Raw genomic sequence first — 21,892 nt, 5'->3', positions numbered from 1 at the left:
TGTAAGATAATGCATCAAGCGCAGGGCCCGGATTGGCCTGAAACAATGCTGCTGCTGTTACTGAGAAATCAAGCGCCTTGCCAGACTACTTTGAAACAATGCTTTGGTATCTGCTCTGCCTTATGTAGTAACGTCTGCCTTGTTTGTGTCTTAGGTGTAAGCGGCCTGTCTATGTCGTCAGCAGCGTCCATGACCAAACTGCAGCGGCAACACCGGCCCCTGGGGAGGACCCAGTCGGCCCCGCTGCCCCAGGGGACCGCGGCCCAGGCTCATGCGCAGGCCCTGGCACTGCAGCAGCTGGTGGTCCAACAGCAGCACCAGCAGTTCCTGGAGAAGCACAAGCAGCAGTTCCAGCAGCAGCAGCTCCACCTAAACAAGGTATTCAATTTGGGTTTGAATTCAACTTGTGATTTGTTTTAAAGGCAGCTTGTCTCCGGGCGCGTTTGAATGCAAAGTGGTGCCGTTTTGTTGAATCATGCATCCATGTTGCTTTATAACATGTCGTCTCAGGCAGGGGGTTCGAGTGGCCAGAAATCTGATATCACGTTCACATAAACTGATAATTAATGGAGGCTATGAGTCTCAGAGGGCCAGCTCTGGAGCTGTAGTGTAGTAGTTTGCGTAGGCAGCACCGGGCTACACAGCCAATAATGTGTTAGCTTTGGCTGTGTGTGAAGTTGTTGACTTTCCTCTGCCCTCTCTTTCTCTCTCTGTAGTATTTTTGTTTGTGAGTAGGTGGAGGCAGGTATGGGTTAACATGTATAGCTGTGTGTGTCTGTGTGTGTGTGAATGCTTGCATCCACGTCTCTGCGACTGTGGCCGAGACAGTTGCCACGGGCTGCGAGGTAACCATGCGCTGCCATGGCAACCGCGCCGGAAGCCTCTGCCTTATATGGGCATGGAGGAAGAGAGCAGCTGCCGCTTTACCTATTCAAGAAGGGTACGTGCTGGAGGAGAGGTGGGTGGATGAAACAAGGGATTTCCTCTCCTCCTCCTCCACCTCCCCCGCACTGCTCTGCTCCATCTCACTCCCTTCATATGTTTCAGAGATCTCAAGTGGCAGATTTTTACACAAACACCTTTCTCAACAGCCTCTGGCACGCTAAGGACGGCTTTCTGCTTGTTTTTGCCAGGACAAAAAGAAGAAAGAAAATCTCTATTTTAGCATGTTATTCTGTCAAATTAATACAAGAGGGGATAAAAGAGCTGGTTTTGTTCCTTTAAATATCTACTGTGAATGTAGATATAGATAAGATTTACTCTTTTTTTTTACATCTGACAAGTTGATCTAAACTCGAGTCCTTTTGGTTTCAAACTCTTATACTAGGAGATCTCTGACATGTAAAGGAAAAGGTCAGCAACAGTTTTTTATGTGTCCCAGAGTTGGATGAGAAGGTTGATTACTGTTATGCGTGCAGCTTACAGCCGGCCCAGCTCTGTCCTGATGTAGCAAAACCTGCCTACCAGCACCTCTAAACATCACTGCTACCTCATTTTTAAAATGTGTGCAAATAGCTTTGTTTTTGAAAAGCTATGATCCAGATTAGTCTTTGCCTTCCTTGCATTCTGTCACCACGTCTTTTGCACTGTTCCTCTAAAATTTGTCCTCATCTACTTACGTGCATTAGGCACAACATCATTTTTTGACATGAACATTCATGAAATGTGTCATTTTTGTTAGGTTTGTGCATTTTTTAAGCATTACGAAAGTGTCAGCTTCAGCTCAATTACATCCTCACTTGAAGACCGGTGCTACGGTTAGGGTAACCAGATCCTAGCAAACCAAAGAGATTATTAATGTAGGGCACAGCCTTCAGTATTATGGTAGTGAAAAAGTTTAATTTAATGTATCGCTACTTTTTAAAATGACACACAGCAGTACGGTGGCTCTGAGAGGTCATACACACTGTAACTTAAAATATCAGCAAATAGAAAAATTGCGCAAAAGGACACTAAACACAGTGGATTTTGAATAAAATACAACAGAAGTAGAAAAAAAGCAAAATCACAGAAAAGTGTTTTTGGGCAGACAGTTTGACGAGCTAATAGCAAACATGTATCTCTAGTATTATGTTAAAATGGTTATCATTTCAGGTGTTTTCTTTATTAATGGATACAATAGAATGAATATATGATCAAGTTAGGTTTCCTGTTAGCCAAATTTAGGTTGCTCTTGTTGGTTTGCTAGTGAAAACCTTTAATAGCATTAGCTAACTACTTGGCTAACGCTAATGCTGAATGCATTTCATTAAATGTAACATTTTACATTTTAATTCTGTAATACAATTACATGGAAAATGCCATGTAGTCAAATTAGCTAAAGCCAGCATTTCAGCCATAAATATGTTTGAGTGTAGGTTGCCTTTAGCATGTGTCATTCCCTTTATTTAAATGACACTTTTTCAAAGCATACAAAGAGAATAAAAAAGATGCTTATGAGGGCTTAAACTACACTACTGATGCATTATTAACTATATGAACTGAGGGTGAGCTAAAAGGCTGAGTGATACAGTTTGACTCTCCCACACATTGTAAGTGTTCATATAACTGTAATCCATTCTTATTTTAAATAGAATTACACTCAGTGGTTCCTGCTTTTGCACTTTAGGTGACACTTCATATTTTTTCTCAAGCAACCGTTATGAACATGGCAGTACTGTAAAACAAACACCACATTTAAGATATTCAAACTTCTCTTTTAGCACCACATATTGAAGTATAACCATATACCTAAAAGTCATTATTCGCTTAAAGTTCATAAAGCCATCCTGCTAACACCAATTCAGTTACTGCACTTTAAAATGCACAAAATGTAAAGAGAATACATAAAAAACTGAAACGAGTCAGGAGGAAACAGGAACAAAAATCGGATCTTTTCAGTTTTGTGCAACACTGCAACAAAAGCAGGTATGCCCACACACGCTGTGCACTTAAGCACCCTGGAAAGAGGCTGGCTGAAACTCAAGAACTGCACTGGTTTAGCATTACAATCTAGCACCACGCTGGAAACAGCACAAACAGTCAATTCTATAGCCTCAAAGTTCATCTTACCTTAGATGTTCTTCTTCACTTTGTACTTTTTTGTGTGAGCATGCAGATTCCAACACGGCCTTCCCCTGGAGTGCATAGGTGTACAACTTCTTACAACTGTATCCAAAGTTCCTCTCGACTTGAGTTTCACACTTTATGAGTTGTGCAGAGCGCCGTAGTGTAGCTGGTTTACATATTTGGTGGTTTAACAAGCGAAAGATCCCGAGTTCATCCCAGGAGGAGACAGAAATCCCTTTGGGGTTATGTCAGGAAAGGCAATGGAAAACAAAAAAAATTAAAAACATGTAGCACCACCTGTTGTGGTGCAACCCGTTGTTAATAAGGAGCACACCGGCTCTGTTGGTCAGCCCAAAAAGGAAAAACTCTACAAAGGCACTTGTAACAGGAATTTCAGAAGAGAAAACATCCAACGGCAGCCATACTTGGTGTCTTTCTGCCTTGAAGAAAGGTTGCCCAGATTCTTCTAGCCACAGTTTCCTGCAAGTGTGGATCCGTTACATGGTATTCTTTATACAAGTCATCCATGTCCAACTTTCCCCTGATATATAGTACCTCAGCTGGATCAGAGAAATGGAAGAACCTAAATGTAAACATGCTTCTATTAGTTGCTGTCTGAGAAGCCATACCATTTTACAACAGACGTGCGCACAGTTTGTGTAGCTCGAACAAATAAAAGCAGCGTTTAATTTGGCTAAATAGCAGAATAATGCTAAAGATCAAACCACACACAAAAAGCAAGATGGCCTGGATCACGTATCAAAATTAGTTTAGTAAGAAACATAACTATAGTCAGAAGAAGGTTTTCTAGTGACGATATGGTTTTGGCTTGGGACGACCCCACACTCCTGTGCACATAGGTGGAAACCCTAAGACAGGAAGAGCAGGTATCTGTGAGAGAAGATGTCGTCATGTTTCTGAACTTCAGATAAAATATCTGTGTTAGCAAAAGCTTCAAAACTATCATGGTCCCAAGGTCTTGACACAGAGTTGGGGTTTTTTGTGGGGATTATCGCTCACAGTGTTTTGAGTTTGTCTCCTTGTTGGGTTTGTTGTGTTTGCACTCTTGGGTTTTCTCCTTCACTGTGTTCCTTAAAGGGAAGCCTCATTACCTTGTGTATTTATTGCCTTTTGTGGTGTCGTCCACCGTCTTCCTTCTTTTCTTTCTTCAGTAATCCGACATACAGGAGTGTTTGCATACATATACACAGAATAGTTTGAACTAGCGAGACCGTACCTACCTCTTGACAGTACCACGGTACTGCTTCTGGACGGGTGTTGAAACAGTGATGAAGTAGAGCCCAGAGGAGTAAACATTGTTTATCTGTCAAAATTTAGTAAGTAAAATAATAATATTTGATGGATGATTTCTTCTCTGATTGGCTCCAGTCAAACTTTTAGCTAATAAATCTGATTGTGATTGTGAGCTGCTAACCTCCGGATTACCTTTCATCTCACCGCACTGAACGTCTCAACAACTTTAAAGTTAAGGGAAATATTTTCATCCTAAGTTTGTTTATTAAAAAATGGCAATTTTATAAAAGTTACACATGCCATTTTCCCCCGTTTTCCTGTTATACCTGGGAGAGACCACTAGCCTCTGTAATGTAGGGGAGAAAGTGTCAGGTAAAATACGGACTACCGTATTCTACTAATTATGTAACTGATATGATAAAGAAATATATCTGTTTCGATAATATATGGTTTCAACATCGAACAGTTCTGGTGTCATTTGGCTCTTGAATGGGCACCAAGCTGTACATGAGTATACTGTATGCTCATTGGATAATCCAGCCCAGATAACAACATAGGCCAGTCAAGAACAAGTGTATGATTGCCTAACTCCAAAGTAAAAGATGTTAAAAACAACACAAAGGAGCAGCTGGAGCTGGATGTGGGTTGCAAAGTGGCTTGCAGTTGCAGCAGAGACTATAGACAAGCTAAAGCAACTTGAATACTGGGCCCTGTATATGAACACAGGTATTACCTGAGTGTAGATTTTGTGGTCTAACATTATGCTCATTTAATAATTAGTCACATATAAATGTAATCAGTTAATTACTGCTATAGACAAACAGCCAGTTTACCAGTGTAAATTTATTTATTTATTTATTAACCTTTATTTAACCAGGAAGTGTCAGATTAGTGTCAGATTAGCACCAAGTTTAATAAAAACAGAACGTTTCCTGTCTTTTATCTTTATGTCTGCTTTAACTTGGCTGCTAATGAAATGAAGGGCATCAGTTTGAAGCAGATAGGCAGGAGGATTCTGGGAAAGTGGAGCGGGGGGGGTCAGAGGTCAGAGCAGGACGTGAAAAATGGGGGTAAAGACACGTCTGTTTGGATGCAAAGAAGACGAGAACAGTAACACGGAGGAGGAAGAGGAGGAGGAGGAGGTTGAAAGGGAGTTGGTGAATGCTCTGACGTCAAGGCTGTCCCCTGGCACTGAGCCAAGGGGACCCAGAGGCTCGCAGCTCTGGGAGCGCACAGACACACACACACACACACGCACACGCACGCACACACACGCACGCACGCACGCACACACACACACACACACAGACACACACACGCACGCACACACACACACACACACACACACAGACACACACACGCACGCACACACACACACACACACACACACAGACACACACGCACACACAGACAGACATAGACACACACACACACACGCACACACACATACACACACAGACATAGACACACACGCACACACACACACACACACACACAGACACACGCACACACAACTACACACACCTGTAAATGTAGCTCACTCTTGAGACTTCCAGCAAACACTTCTTTCTCTCAGCCTTCATATCGTAAACTCTGTGGAGGCGAGTACTCTCGGGCCCTTTTAGCGGTTCGTGTCAGTAAAAGTGAATGAAGAGACAACTGAGTCACCGCTCGGTTAACGGGGGGCCCAGAATGAGTCGACTGTAAAGAGACGCGACGGGGAGCGGGGAATGTCTCTGTTCTGCGAGACACATTTTGCCCCGGAGTACAGTCGGGAGAGCGGCTACTCACATTCAATTAGAAAGGATAGGTTTGAAATGAGCAAGACACCAATCTGGCTGAGTAATCCAAATTAAGCTTGTTAAAAGAAGAATGCTCGAGAGGAAAGAGCGCTCTGCCAGGAATTTGTTTCAGAGGAGAGCGTGCCCGTTTGCCTTGAATGCAGCCTCACACGTTGGATTTGTCGCATCCCGCTGTTCGATTGTGAAATAAATTTCACGTCGCGGCATCATCGCCCTCACTCCCCTCTCTGTGTCTCCCTCTCTCTCTCTGCCTGCGCCGTGTCCCGCAGATGATGGCCAAGCCCAGCGAGTCGCCCGTGGGCCGTCAGCACCAGAGCCACCCCGAGGAGACAGAGGAGGAGCTGAGGGAGCACCAGGACGGAGGAGGCCTGCCGCACGGGGTCACCATCAAGCAGGAGCCCCCCGACCCCCAGGAGCTGCAGGAGGAGGTGCTGCAGCAGCAGCACAGGGAGAGGGAGAGGCAGGCTGAGCAGGAGCTCCTCTTCAGACAGGTAAAAGATGAGGAGTTAACTTTTAGAGCACCTGATTGGCTTAGATAGGTTGTAGGTGTTCCTGGGGAAGTCCTGGAGTGTGGCGGGGGGTGGTTTGAAAGAAATGGCACAGCGTTCATGAGATTAAGAAGCAAAAGGGACGATCAAAGCCAGATTATTTGTTTTGGCTGCCACCTTTTGGCCACAAGTTGCGCTTGCAGTAAAAAAAAGCATCAAAGAGTTTTATTATCTAAACATTTTCCAGAATTCCCATCCTTTATTTTTCACTTTTGTGCGTGCGAGCAGCAGGCCCTGCTGTTGGAGCAGCAGCGGATTCACCAACTGAGAAACTACCAGGCCTCCATGGAAGCTGCCGGCCTCTCTATCTCCTTCCCGGGACACCGCCCCCTGTCCAGGGCCCAGTCATCTCCGGCCTCCGCTTCCTCCTTCCCGATCAGCGTCCCCACGCCCGATCCTCCAGTCAAGCCTCGCTTTACCACAGGTCAGCATCGCCCTCCTCTCCTCCCACTGAAGCATCACGTACTGTGTGCGTGCTCGTTTGCTTACACGTTAACTCAAATCTACAATCACCGTAAAGCAACCAGTAGGATTCATCGGCAGTTTAGCCGCCTCCCTGTGAGTTTAATTTCCATCTTAATGCACTCGGGACTGGAAAGAAAAAAAAATCACCCAGAAATCAGGTGAATTGGCCAGAAAACGTTGGGCTAGTTCCAGCCTCCATCTGGTAGCAGAAATAGACGAGCTGGATCAGTGAATCTTGCCAAAATCTTTGTCTCTCCCACTCTGTTGTTTCACTCGTTGAGGAGAAACCTCTTTTTTTTTTTTTTTTAAATCTCCTCCCAGCCGCTTCAGCGTGTCTTTTAGGAAGCGCACTTTTGTGACAGTTCTTGCATGCGAGCACCACAGCTGAAGATATTTTTAGTTTGGCCTACTTTGCTCCGATTCAGTTCCAAACTACAGAAAAATGTGCGGGAAAAGCACAGCTCAACAGCGAATATCAAACAAGGATCTGATGCCTCAGCTTTTCAAAATAAAAGAGTAAGGCGTTCATCTAGACCGCTATTGTGTAGATTAACAAAAATGAAGGTGGTATTTCACAATCAGTGTGTACGAGCATTTGAACGAGTGTAGTGAATGTTTCCATGTGTTTCCAAGGCCTCGTGTATGACTCCCTGATGCAGAAGCATCAGTGCATGTGCGGCAACACCAACAGCCACCCGGAGCATGCGGGACGCATTCAGAGCATCTGGTCCCGACTGCAAGAGACTGGACTCAGAGCTCAGTGTGAGGTAGGCTTGCAAAAAATGTAGATATCCAGCATCCACCAGCCGTCGCACAAAGTAGTGAACCGCTTATGTGAGCTGAATCCATCTGTGTGTCTGTCTGTGTGTAGTGCATCCGTGGGAGGAAGGCCACTCTGGAAGAGCTGCAGACAGTTCACTCTGAAGCCCACGTCCTGCTGTATGGAACCAACCCACTCCGACAGAAACTTGATTGTAAGCCTTTATACACACACACACACACACACACACACACTCTCACACTCAGCTGCTGATAATGTCAAATTGAATCTTTGTTTCCTGCGACAGGTTCAATCACTCCTATGTTTGTTCGGCTCCCGTGTGGAGGGGTGGGGGTAAGTAATGCTTGTTTGCTTTGTTTAAAAGGGGCTAAAACAGCTCACACTTCCTGCACTATTCAACATCGGTTTCCAAGCCAGTTTATCAACATGAGACTTGGTTTTCTGGTCTTAGGTGGACAGCGACACCATTTGGAACGAGGTCCACTCCTCCAGCGCGGCTCGCCTCGCCGTCGGCTCGGTGGTAGAGCTTGTTTTTAAAGTTGCTACTGGAGAGCTAAAGGTAACCTTGATTACACCTGTCTGGTGCTTCTTGCTCTGTTTCCCACTGCGATGCAGCAAAGTTAATGTGTTTTATGTGCTGCAGTTCTGCCACAGTCTTTGAAACTTCAGAGTGAAGCCCAAAGTTGCCACTTAAAATTTAAGATACCCCCTTTCATTCGTTCTGCATCACCCAGCCAGAGCAGGCTGAGCTTGGTATTTCCAATGTCCTTTTCTTCAGCTTTTTCCAGTTCCACTTGGGAGATACCACAATGCTCAAAGGCCAAATGAGATATATATAACCCCCCCAGTGACTTCAGGATCTGCCCCGGGGTCTCCTCCCAGCTGGGGGTACCCAGAAAGCTTCTGAAGGGAGGCACCTGGAGACATTTTAATGAGACACCTGCAACACCTCAGTGGGCTCTTGATGAGAAGGAGCAGGGTCTCTACTCAGAGCTTCTTCTTCTTCTTCTTCTGGATGTCTTGGCAACCACATGCTGCTACTGAAACATGTGGTTGAAGTAGCAACATGTGTCTGTTGCTGTCGCTAGGTGAAGTCCAAAACATCTTTGTGATTGCTTTGGTCACTAAAAGATTGTGCCAATCTCTTGAAGTTTGTCAGCTTGTCTCCAATCATTCACAAACTGGTGAGTCAGCAGTAGTGAAACTTTAATCAGTGCAGTTCACACTGAAAATCATTTGCCTTCAAAGTAAACGCGTCTCTGCTACCACCAACATGCTTCAATAGGTACAACTCCCCATGCACAGTTGGCCAGTGGTTGCAGACAACTCGGTGTCTACCTGAGAGCATCACTCACAAGTTTAAGCAAGAAGTTTCTAGAAAAAATAGAGCACGCAGCTTAATTCGTATTGGCTGCTTCACCTTTATCAATAACTGCAGAGTAGTTTACCTGCAGTCCCCATGTTTCACAGCTCACTGAGCTCAGCTCAGTTTTGTTTATATACCACCAAATCACAGCAACGGCCACCTTGAGGCGCTTTATATTATAAGGACTCTACAATAATTGCAGAAATGTCCTATGAACAAGTACTTGGCAACAGTGGGAAGGAAAAACTCCCTTTTTAAAAGGAAGAAGCCTCTGGCAGAGATTCTGTGGAAGAGAACCAGGATTAATAATAACTCCTGATTAAGCGCTCAGTGCATCGTGGGAAGCCCCAAACACAAACGGCCATCATTGCTTGTTTTAACCCAAAACTTGTTGCAGCCTTATTGCAGTTATTAAACCCTCCGTTCGCTTTGTATTGCTGTGATTTAATGTTTGTCACACTCTCAGCGTTTCATTTGATTCGTGTGTAATAGTTTCCCACTTAAAGGCTAAGTTATGATGTTTTTTAATGGTGGTTAGGATCACAGAGGAAACAGTGATCAGTGCTAACAGACTCCTGTCGCTCCTGCCTCTTCTTTTTCCAGAATGGTTTCGCTGTGGTCCGCCCTCCTGGACACCATGCGGAGGAAAGCACTCCCATGTAAGGCCAAAGCCGTCACCGCACTGACTTGGAGACACTTAATCTGCACGTATACAAAAACCAGAGCTGGAACGGGCTCGTCTGGAATAGAAATTACATAAACCATTGAGTTTATTTGCACATAAAATCCTGAGAGCCTTTATTCTGCCAGCTTTCTCGGGCCCTGCTTTATTTATTTTCCATATTCTCCTCAAAAAGTCTTTAAATTGTCCCATTACAAAAATGAAAATGGAGCTCTGGCAAAGATATTCATAACAAACAGGAGCTCTTGCCCTCCGTCTGCTGCTGTTTCAGGGGTTTCTGCTACTTCAACTCTGTGGCCATCGCAGCCAAACTGCTGCAGCAGAGACTGAATGTCAACAAGATCCTCATTGTGGACTGGGTGAGTCACATGATCCTCTGTCATGTGACGCTAATCAGAAGATGCAGATTTTTCTTTTCTTAAGACCAGTTAGATTTATTTTCTTCTTCTACTCTCAGGATGTTCATCATGGCAACGGCACCCAGCAAGCCTTCTACGATGACCCCAACGTCCTTTACATCTCTGTTCATCGCTACGACGACGGCAACTTCTTCCCTGGAAGCGGAGCACCTGATGAGGTGAGTGTGTGACCTGTTTTACTTTTTAGTGGCCACTTCATTAGGCACACCTGTGCAGCTGCTTGTTAATGATATGTAACCAGCCAATCACATGGCAGCAGCTCGTGCATTCAGGCATGTGGACATGGTCAAAACAACCTGCTGAAGTTCAAAGTCAGATCAGAATGGGTGATTTAAGTGACTTTGAACGTGGCTGGACTCCTGATCTGCTGGGATTTTGCAGCCACGTGATTGGCTGATTAGATAGTTGCCTCAATAAACAGTTGACCTGGTGGCCAGGATACGCATATTAAATATGGCCAGCTTCACATAACAAGATAAAATTGTGTATAATTTAGCCCTGTCAGCTTCACGCTGTGTTTTATGGCTCAGTGTGATGAAGAAAAGTTGCCTTAAAGGGAGACGAGCTAAAACGAGTTGTTCCACACAGCGATTGAACTGAGGAGTATAAAATAAATAAAGATCATTTTAAACATGAACTCGAGTCCAAGAATAAAAACCGTGGAGCTGCAAAGGATAATGATAATTGTCCACTTCAGCTTTTTGACAGTTTTTAGTTTGGTTGCCAGTTTTTTCAGTCCACACTTCTTGAAGCTGGTCGCACTCCAAGTTTATGTTATCTGTCGGCTCCGGGTGTATCTTGTTCGTTTCCAGTTGAACTCTCTCCAAGGATCACTTTATTAATGCTCTGTTCTAATCGTAGTTTTTTTTAAAGACATCTTGATCAAAAGGCAAGAAATAATCTGAAGTAGGGAGAAGCATCCTGTAATTACCCAAAAGAAGCTAAAAAGCTTAAAAAAAGGACATTTTCCTTTTTATTTGTGTCGTACACTCACTTGAAGTTTGTGCTCCTCTCCACAGGTGGGCAGTGGCCCTGGAGTCGGGTTCAACGTCAACGTTGCCTTCACCGGAGGTCTCGACCCGCCCATGGGAGATGCAGAATACCTGGCTGCCTTCAGGTACCAGATAAACCTTCAGCACATGTGAGGGGTCGGTTTAACTTTTGACGACAAACCTCGGAGTTAAGCGCCCTGCCTTTAAAGCCCTGCTCCCAAATAAAGTTTTCCCTTAAAGGGAGGGCGTATATAATGGCTTCCATTTGTTTGTTGGCCTTCAGACTTCACAACAATATGCGGGGCCTTGAGTGTTTGACTTTGATCGTCATTGTTAGCAAGTTCAAAATTGACCTTAAAAACTGTTCAAGAAACCATCTCGATTAATATTCATCATATGAAAGAGCGTGGAGAGAGCTCTGTGACAAACTTCTTACTGTTTCAGGCTCTGCTCTAAGCATGTGGGTAAAGATAAGAAAATACACAACGAAAGGTGAAATGGTCAGACGTCAGCGTGTTGTAATAAAAGCATCACAAAGTTTTCTTCCAGCTCTCTGAGAGCTCCTGTTCCTTTGTCATGATACCAAATGTTTCTTCAGGTGGATGTTTCTGTTTGGACGGCCATAACTAATCACATGATACTTTCTTAATAGATGAAACTGGATGAAACAGCTATATTCAGCTTTTTATCTCATGAAACAAATAAAAGTAACTGTGTGATGCTCATTAATAATCAGCTTTAATAATTTGCCGAACTTTAATGAAGCAACTGTTTGTCATGAAATCAATAATGATTGAAGCTTGCTTCTCCTTTGTGCAGATGATGTTGAGATGTTGGCTGATGCACTGTTTAATCTTTGAACCCCGCCCTTCCACTCGCAGGTCAGTGGTGATGCCGATAGCCAGCGAGTTTGCTCCAGACATCGTGTTGGTCTCTTCTGGCTTCGACGCCGTCGAGGGACACCCTCCCCCGCTGGGCGGCTACACTCTGACATCCAAATGTGAGTGGGAGATTATCGGTAGTGTTTCTTATCTCGCGCTCCAGCCGCTCCACACGCGCGCACGCTGCTGACCGAGCTTTGAAGCCGAGTCTAACAGAGCGCTAAAATGTTAACGAACTTCAGCAGCTGTGGAAGGCATTCAGATACATTTAAGTCAGGGGTGCTCACACTTTTTCCGCATGTGAGCTACTTATAAAATGACCAAGTCAAAATGATCTACCCACTACAAAAATCCAAAACATATACTTATTTATAAATATATTGAGGATTCTTTATATCTACAATGTATATACATGCATAACCGCAATATCCAATATTTCACAACACAATTAACAATGTAAATTTTTTTTGTCATTACCTGTCATTTTCCGTGAACAGTTCGAAAATGCCGCTCCACATTTCCCTTCTTTGGCATTGCGATGGTAGCCTGGCAGATGAAGCAAACGCACTTCGAAAATGACATTGTGGAAAAAAAAAAGTCCTCCTCCCATTCCGTATGAAAGTGATACGTTTTTGTCTTCTTACTTGGTCCAGCTCCCTCACTCATTTTTAACCCTTTCTTAGGTTTAAGAGAAGAAACCGAGAGCTAAAAATTGGAGTTAACTCGCTGACTAGCTTGTCAGTTTTACTACACTTCGCGCCGCTGTTTGCGCATGCGCAGCGACCTAAGCGTCAGAAAAAATCTGATGTCATCTGACTGGCTTCCCTGTATCAATCAAGTGACGGGATGGATGATAGGCTGGCATCTAGTTTTTTTAATGCCATGCGATCTACCAATACTACCTTTGCGATCGACTGGTCGATCGCGATCGACGTATTGAGCACCCCTGATTTAAGTGCATTCACCTCCTTCCTGTAAACTCTCTTCAGGTTTCGGTTATCTGACAAGGCAGCTGATGACCCTCGCCGGAGGCCGTGTGGTCCTGGCTCTAGAGGGAGGTCACGACCTCACCGCCATCTGTGATGCCTCCGAGGCCTGCGTGGCCGCCCTGCTCGGCCAGGAGGTAAGGAGGTCACTCTGAAAGCACGCAAGGCTGGAATCCTAATAAAAGGACGTCTCAAAGGGTCGACGTTAGAAACAAAGACCGGTCGAAGCAGGACTCGGACCACGCTCCTTTGTTCCTGCTCATCTTACACATGATAACTGACTGGAAGTGGACATGAGAAGAAATGGAGAAGTTAGTGATTAAGTAAACACATCTCGGCTCTGTATGTTCTCAAAACGTATGCAAGTTTTAGCCAATAAGAAGAAGTTTGGCTTAAAGGGGTGGAGCTAAAATAGCCAGTTTTAATAGTGTGAGTCGACTCCATTTTACTCTCCAGCTGTGAAGACTAAAGTCGTCACAAAACCGGGCATGCAGCGTGGACACACAACAATTCAGGTTAATTTTATTTATATAGCATCAAATCCCAACAGCAGATTGCCTCAAGGCACGTTTTGCTGTAAGGTAAAGAGCCTATAGTAATATGAGTAAGCGCTTTGGTGACAGTGGGGATGAAAAACATCCTTTTAACAGGAAGAAACCTCGAAAATAACCAGGCTCAAGGAGGGATGAGTGCGATGACTCAAGAAGAAAGTCACCTGGAACAGCGTTTCCCAACCACTGTACTGCGAGAAATGATCAGGTGTGCCGTGGAAGATTATCTGCTTCCACCTGATCAGTAATGACCGGCGTGAGTAACGGGCAGAACAATTACAGTCTCTTCCACTAGAGGGCAGTACAACTACCTGCTCTAATTAAATAGGTTGCCGAGTGCCAGTGAAACAGAAGACGAAGAAGAAATGACACAATAGTCATGCTGTGAGTGAGGCAGCGCAGTACGTAATAGCAATCGATAAATATTTGAAACGACAAAGTAGTCGTAGTGCCCGAGGGGGGAGTCGTAGAGCAGTGTTCAAAAGAAAGCAAAAAAGCTAACAGAGCCTGGTGCCCAGAGAAAAATGATCAATATGCTTTTTGTGAAATTTGTTTGGTGGTGTGCTGTGGGATTTTTCTCATGTGGAATGTGTGGAATATGTGGAACGGCTCCGAAAGGTCGGGAAACACTGACAGAACTTTCAAATGTCACCACAGGGTCAACAAGGATTCTGAGGCCGGGCAGCAATATTTTACTGGTTCATTTCTTTCTGGTTGTTTTCTTAAATAGTTATTGTTATTTATTAGATTTTTTTTAGATATATTTATTGTATTTATATTATTTATTTATAAAATAGTCTTTATATTATTATTGTATTTATTTGTTGATCCACACTTAAACTCCGGGGCAGTCGATAGACGTCGCTGTCCTGGAGCGGCTGAGATTCATTAAAAAAGGCTGGCAGGTCATCCTGTTGAAGCTGTTGCACGCTCATGTTTGTGTTTTCTCTGTGTTTTTGTCCCATGCAGCTGGACCCACTGCCCAAGGCTGTCCTCGAGCAGAGGCCAAACCCCAACGCTGTTCGCTCTCTGGAGAAAGTCTTGGAGACTCACAGTGAGTTGACCGTTGCAGGAGCACCGACTCATAACACCGATACCCACAGGGACAGAGTTTATTAGAAACCTAATCTGTATCTGTAGCTTCATAAACAATCCAAAGGGTTTAGCCTTCATGGAAGTAGTACGTGAAAGGCAAGCTGAGTAACACTCAACATGTCATTTCTCTGTGACAAAATAAAGTCTGCAACATTTTTATTAGAGAATATCTATTTTTACTTTTTAAGATTCTCTCTGGTTCATTTTCGTGTGAGCTTCATATATTTAAGGTCAGCCCTCTTAATGCTTTACTTTTATTCACTTCCTCTGCGTTTGTTGTTTTTTCTCCCTCCTGTCTTTTATCTGCTCCGTCTTCTCAGGTAAGTACTGGCGCTCGGTGCAGCGCTACTCGCCGCGGCTGGGGCTTTCTTTGCTGGAAGCCAAACGGGGAGACTCGGAGGAGGCTGAGGCCGTCAGCGCCATGGCCTCTCTCTCTGTGGCCAACTCTAATGCCATGGAGCAAAGGTAAGGATCCAAAACCACAAGTAAACACAGTGTTAAGAGCAATAGTCTTGACTTAAGAGTAGTTATACACTTTATATAACCTTTAAACCCAGCAACAGTAAAGTCACTACTTTCTGTCGTTGACATCAAGTCTGCAGTCGGAGTAACGTGTTGTTAAATATATTTAATCCTGATGGAAACCTCCAATAAAACCTCCGAATAACTCAAAGATTCATTCGTTTACTGAACAACTTCTGCATATACTGATCAACTGCACGTATATTTTGTAAATATACTCCCTGGACTATATTTACAACTTTAAAGCCTTTAAAGAGATAACATAGATGAAATCATAGTGACTTTGTTTGTCTTTAGATAGGGTCAAAGGTCATTTATAAAGCAACCTAAACAAAGAGCCAACAAGAACATTTTCTACTTCTTGTACCGTAGTGGATCCACCTCACCCTGTCCCCCACATCCTCCTCCGTCACACCAACCAACATGTGCTCCTTTACTACATCCATGAATCTTCTCTGTTCTGAACATCTAAGCATCAACTCAGCTTCCTGTGTTTTTGTCAGGGGCATCATCTCCAAACCACAGCAGCCCTCACTAGCATCTTGTAAATCTGCCCTTTCACTCTTGCTAAGGTCTTAAATTAATGTCATTTAATATTTAAATAACTGACTTCAGGATGCTAAAATGGCTGAAATCATCTGCACAAAAGAAGAAAAAAAGTATATAAGGTGAAAGCAGAGAGGAACTTTTTCCTGATGCTAGAATGGCTTGAAGGAGAGATTTAGATGCATGGGTGTAGATCTACCTGCTAACAAGTGCTGAGTAACGTCCTGTTAGTGCAATTACAAGAAGCAATGTGTGCTATTTGTCAGAAAATAGCATTAAATGTGATCCAAAAGGCACAAACACAGTCCAGAGGTCCAGTTTACGAAGTTAAATTAGCTGACGTACCATGCAGCGAACAGCCGCCACATCGACCACTTCAGGTCAGAGACGCGATCAATCATGCAAACTTTAAAGGCCTTTACACACCAGATGTGTAAAGTTTATGACCTATTTTTAATGTAGCCGTACACACCAAACACATAATCAGCTCAAAACGCACTCGTACTGAATATACAATGAATATACAATCATATAGTAAAACAATACTATTTTAATAATAGTAGTAGGAATACTAATACTATTTAATATCAATCAATATTCACTATCAGACGCACAGTTGGACATTGTTTTGGGTCAACTGGCTCTGAGTTCAAACTGCTTCACTGACATCATGAAACATACGTGAAAGCGATCGTGACACAACTTTAACTGTAAAACATCAGGACCTGCTCATCGTTGCTTGATGTTGAGTCAAGTCTTTTTCACAGTGCAATCTATGAGGACGAATGTCAGTGTGTGTACATACGTTACACAACAAATTTGCATCCAAACATTTGGAATTTCGTGGGTTTTTTGAGGGAGTTGGGGGGACAGTTTGCAATGTGCTTGGTGTGTCATGGCCTTTAGTCTTAAAAACCTTTAAATGCCTCTATATCAGTAAAAAAGACCCTGTGTGTAGGTGTCAGGAAATAGCAAATAAGCTATCGAGACCAAAACTGTTTTTGTTGCCAGCTGCCAACATGTTTTTTCTGCTTTAGAGTTGTAGAGTTATTTTAACATGAGAGTTGATGGGGATTGACTCACTTTTGGAGCAAACCCCAAGTGGCCGCTAGAAGAATTGCAGTTTTATCTTTCCACACTGGATTCCCATTCTTTCAGTCCTCGATGGTGCTGGTAAAGTTGAGGAGGCATTTTGTTAATGACAGCTTGAGGTCTAGTATTAATATTTCTGTGTTATATCTCCTCAGCAGGTCTGAGGAGGAGCCCATGGAAGAGGAGGAGCCGCTGTAGTGGACGAAAACGTGAGGGTGTCACCGCGTTACCATTGACCTCTCCGGAGAACGCCTCTTTGAGCAGCAAAGAGTCTCGACTGATCCCTTCATTTAGTCCCCAATAACCCCACTCACCACGTCAGTCACCTTGATTGGCGGCCCCTCGGCCAAAAAAAACGAGGGAGAGGGGGTGGGCTCAGCCTCAAGAGTAGGGAGCCAATCAGAAGACAGAGGAGGACTGAACTGGAAAAAACTTGTTTAAACATACCGGCAAGCGCTCGCTCAGAGACGTTTTATCTGTCAGTCTTCGCACCCCCATGTTAGCCCTCGCCGGCTGATCAAGTGATCACGGCAGCGGGCGAGCGTATTTGGAGCGGAGCGATCGGGAGAGGGCAGGGGCGAGATCAGATCTCGTCACCGAAAGGTGCGATGACACTTCTGTGCAGAAAATACGGTGCTTTACGCGGCTGCCCTCTGACCACATCCAGTACGGACACGGGGACAGCAGACGTCCCCAGCTGTCAAGAGGCAAGCGCGGGGATTTGTTTTCTTTTTTTCTTGACTATTTTCCCTCCCTAAAGAAATGGGGGGGGGGCATCATGGCAACCGAGAAGATAATTTTACTAAATGTGTTCACTGTGGACTTTGGTTGGGCCGAAGTTTGAGTAGGCTTTTACAAAGATTTTAACGGTGAGACTCCGTCGCCTCGCCGGACCAGCCTGTTGTCGAAGGTTGACGAGTTAGAGGAGTGCCTTGGTGAGGGTCCGCTGGATTTCACGATTGTTCAGGAAAAGATTGCCTTAAGATTTTTCTCGCCGAGGAATCGGCCCGAGGGTGCGGGAGACGGAGGAGAGTTTCAAGTCCTTTCTTGTGGGGGGGGGGGGTGATGAAAAATATAGCAAACAATCTTTCAGCATGTTTACTTGGAACGTGACGAAGACAGCATTTATGTCTCTCACGGCCTCTCTTGAAGAGTTACTTTACTTTTTTTTTTTGGATGGATCTATTTTTCTGTAAAAAAGGAAGAAAAGAAAGAAGGAAATGAAAGCGCTTTGTAAAGGTAGTTGCCAGCTTCAGTAGAGGAAAAAAATTAAAGGTGCAAACATGGAGACCTTCAAAGAAGGAATTAGAAAAGGTTTAGCCTTTAATGTAGCTTCCCTTTAATCGAAGTCGTCGCTTTGTAAAACGCATGCATTTGAGCAGAGAGGCCAGACATGTTTTTTTTCTTTGTTTCTTTTTACCTGCAAGATATTTTGAATGTTATCCAAAAGAGAAAGCCAAGCAAGAGAAAGCCAAAGCATGAGTTTGGATTTACAGCAGCACTTAACTCCACTTAGATGGCAAGCCGACAAACATTTCACGTATTGGCCCTTTAAGACAAGGCGCCCAATACCCAGTTCAATGTTTACTGATTTACTCCTTCACAGATCAGGTGTGTGCCGAGCCCATGCTTTGCCGGTTGGCAACTACCTTGGTTACTATTGTGAGCTAAACATCAGCCATGTATATTGAATTGAATATATTTTGAGAGGCAGTAATCGAGTATTGTCTTTGTTTGTATTTTACATGTATGATTTTCGCATCAACTTGTCAATTCTGCAACGTCAGAAGTGTGTTTGGTAAGCGTGTCCACTCCTTTTTTCTTTTTTTTTACTTTTTACTGTATAAAATTATTTTTCTAACTTTTTCATCCATAGATTTTGTTCTGTGTTTTTATCCGTTTTCTGAATAGTTATAGGGCTGCCATTCACGTCCTTAGTACTGTTGTTCTTTCTTTCTTGTATTTATCAGAACTAAGGAGCAACTCTTTCTTTCTTTCTTTCTACGGCTCCCTGAAGCCTTTCTGCATTTTCATCAATGATGTATTTATAACATGTACTGTTTATAGGAGATTTGTATATGGAAAAATTTATAAATGTACTCTAAACTAATGACAGCTATGATATTGTGAGCAAAAAAAGAAAAGCAGTATGGTGTAAGATGTTACTCCATGAACTTTGAAAAAGCAGCATATTTAACTCGTCATCGACTGCACTGTTTTCCAGTGGTCGCTACGCGGCACCGCGGTTGACTTTTTAAACACCTACAGAGTCAAGACATTTGATCACTTTGTTGCCTAACATTTCCTCTGGTGCATGTGCGACATGCGCTTACCTTTCAACTGTGATAACACCCAAAAAACAAACAAAACGACGTTTAGAGGCCACCTTATGTAGCTAGCTGAGTTTTCTGTGGTGGGAAAAGAAAAGAAGGGGACACCTATGTCAACGAAAGGATTTCTTTCTTTTTGTTTTTCAAGCAGCTCGGGATGGAAAACATCAGCCAATCATTTCAAAGTCCTTCTCTAAGCATGTGTGGCACTATCATGACGTCGGTGTTTCCTTCTTCCTTTTCCTGCTTTGAACTGACCTGACACGAAGAGTAGATCGAATACATTCAAATGAGCCCCCATCTGTCAACTGCTTTGTTAAACACCTGATTAAAGACGACTGTCATGTTTATTTTTAAAGGGACTTTTCATCCCCCAAATCAAATGAGCGTGTTTTTCCTCTGGCCTGTAGTGATTTATCCAGTCGGATTGCTCCGGTGCGAGTTGCCCATTGTTGATGATATCAGCTGTAGACATTCCTGTGGCTTTTGAATATAATGGGACTAAAAAGAAGTTTCCTTGTGCTGCTCAAAAAGAGGAAAAAAGATGACCCACTTATACAAAAATATCCACAAATCTTGCTGTGAGGAGCTACATGTAGAAGCTATTTTCTTTCCACCAAAATACATCCACCATCTAACTGTGATTAGGCTTAGATGCCATATTGCAGATGGTAATGCGGATGTATTTTTGCCCTCGCTATTTTTGTCAGTGGAGACTCGGGAGATCTGAGTTTCTGTTCTGACCCATTTCTGTATAAAATGGCAACTTTTTGAGGTTTTGGATGTTACAGTTTAGGAAATGATTAAAACTAATAAACAGGGGCTTACGTTCCACGGGTGTTAACACTTTACTGTTGCAAATATGACAGGATTGACAGGAGTTCACAATCAAAAATCAACAACTTCTTTTTAGCTGATTTCATGTTCAGTGGCTGTCCTGACACTAAACGAACCCAATATGAGCTTTAATACTATCTGCATACTTCTTTTGGCTAGCGGATCTAGTCAGTAGAAATAAATTATACATAAATTATCCATGAAGACGTTTGATTTTTGGAGGACACGTTGCTGAGTTTTTAAAATATCTTTTATGTCTTTGAGCATCACAAGGTGAGTCCCATTTTTTTTGAACCCCAATTGATTTATCAAAACTTCAACCATAATTATTTGCCATACTATTGGTAATGGCATTTATAACAGCCAATAAATGAGAATTTTAAAAAATAAAGAAGAGAAACACCCTTCACCAAGTTATGAGTGTTGACATTACATAGTGTGTCCACCAGAGGCCACTATGCAGCGCCACAAAGACAACCAGCTGGTTTGAGCATAGTTGGGCAGAGCATAAATAAGTAAGTACACCCCCCCAAAAAAATTAGGGTAAATTTTTTTGTTTGTCCAAAAACGTATATTGGTATATCACAATATCGGATTTTCAGATCACCAAATGTTGGTATCAGTCTTAAAAATCCTTTATCAGTCAGGCTATGGCCAGAAAAGGCTGAGTTTTCTAATCCCAGCACAGTCGGGCAGAGCTTAGACAAGTAAATAAATAAGTACACTTAACAAATTTTAGGGAAATTTCTTTTGGTTTTTTAAAAGGAAAAAAATATCAGCCGATATCTCAAAATATATACATTAAAAAAAAATATATTGGTATCTGTCTTAAAAATCCCTTATCAGGCCAACTCTAGCCAGAGAAGGCCCAGCTGTCTACAACCAAAACTGGTCCACTTACAGCAGAATAATAGACGTGGATGAGCAGTAGGACAGGCCAGAGGAGAGAAATGTCTAAATTTGAGTTGATATAATTTTCTAAACTTGTAAGATTTGCGGTTAAGTTGATATTTTTCATCTCTAACCAAACATTCCACTTGTTACTTGCTTAAGTTGTAGATTTTTTACTACTCTTTCTTTTTTTGCTGTCTGCTCGCGCCAAACTTTAACTCTTTGCATGGTTTGTGAGTCAGCATGCCTGCTTGTCTGTGTAACAAAAAGTGTATTTGCACAATAGAAGAAGAACACTGGAGGACTTATATATTTAAAAAAAACATAAAACAAAAAAAAAACCTCCCTTGGCAGCTCCCAAGAGCTCCAGGAGGGATGTTTTTTTTTTCTTCCTCTCTGGTGGGCAAACAATTCAAAGGACTTTGTCCAAATGACTCCACTGAGAAACATTTAATATCATTCTTATTGGATAAGTGATTTCAAGCACTTACGACTTGTATGAACTATGTTTGAGAGAAACGTGCTCTGCCAAACCTCTGCTACATTCAGACCTTAAAGACGCTCCCAAAGAATGTTCCTCTTTCAAAGATTTCTAAACGGGCACTGGAGAAATCAGTTGAGAAAAAGGTTTGGGGGGAAAAAGGGCATCGTCGTTTGATTGTCACACCCACCTCGGCCAGTTCTATACATATATATAACCACTGTGGCTCAAGAGCAATTCTTGGTTTACATGTAAATGGATTAAAAAAGTTATTTTTTGTTTGTTGTTTGTCTCTATTGATGAAAAATGTTATCTTTCTTTGG

The 21,892-nt window shown here is 43.1% G+C and overlaps 1 protein-coding gene across 4 annotated transcripts in view; it reads left to right on the top strand.

Annotated features, from left to right (window-relative positions):
* Window positions 1–20,765, top strand: part of LOC147302941 (histone deacetylase 4-like) — an 88,375-nt gene extending 67,610 nt beyond the window's left edge. For 3 of the 4 annotated variants that reach the window (XM_086281949.1, XM_086281947.1, XM_086281945.1), the window contains 16 exons: window positions 155–378; window positions 6,374–6,595; window positions 6,881–7,076; window positions 7,751–7,884; window positions 7,989–8,091; window positions 8,185–8,231; window positions 8,350–8,457; window positions 9,868–9,923; window positions 10,218–10,305; window positions 10,404–10,523; window positions 11,385–11,482; window positions 12,239–12,357; window positions 13,228–13,361; window positions 14,745–14,829; window positions 15,191–15,335; window positions 17,186–20,765. In XM_086281949.1, the coding sequence (XP_086138075.1) occupies window positions 155–378; window positions 6,374–6,595; window positions 6,881–7,076; window positions 7,751–7,884; window positions 7,989–8,091; window positions 8,185–8,231; window positions 8,350–8,457; window positions 9,868–9,923; window positions 10,218–10,305; window positions 10,404–10,523; window positions 11,385–11,482; window positions 12,239–12,357; window positions 13,228–13,361; window positions 14,745–14,829; window positions 15,191–15,335; window positions 17,186–17,228 (1,922 nt within the window). In that variant the 3' untranslated portion in view covers window positions 17,229–20,765. The remainder of the gene's footprint in view (window positions 1–154; window positions 379–6,373; window positions 6,596–6,880; window positions 7,077–7,750; window positions 7,885–7,988; window positions 8,092–8,184; window positions 8,232–8,349; window positions 8,458–9,867; window positions 9,924–10,217; window positions 10,306–10,403; window positions 10,524–11,384; window positions 11,483–12,238; window positions 12,358–13,227; window positions 13,362–14,744; window positions 14,830–15,190; window positions 15,336–17,185) is intronic. The other variant, XM_086281946.1, reaches the window with a different exon arrangement.
* Window positions 20,766–21,892: the final 1,127 nt, after the last annotated feature.

The sequence above is a fragment of the Aulonocara sp. 'chitande type north' Nkhata Bay genome, linkage group LG23, assembly GCF_057382095.1.
Source record: "Aulonocara sp. 'chitande type north' Nkhata Bay isolate Kocher_YH1m ecotype deep benthic linkage group LG23, A_spYH_male_GT1.1, whole genome shotgun sequence".
Lineage (NCBI taxonomy): Eukaryota > Metazoa > Chordata > Actinopteri > Cichliformes > Cichlidae > Aulonocara > Aulonocara sp. 'chitande type north' Nkhata Bay.
The sequence above is the reverse complement of the archived record's forward strand: the minus strand, read 5'-3'. Positions and strand labels throughout refer to the sequence as shown.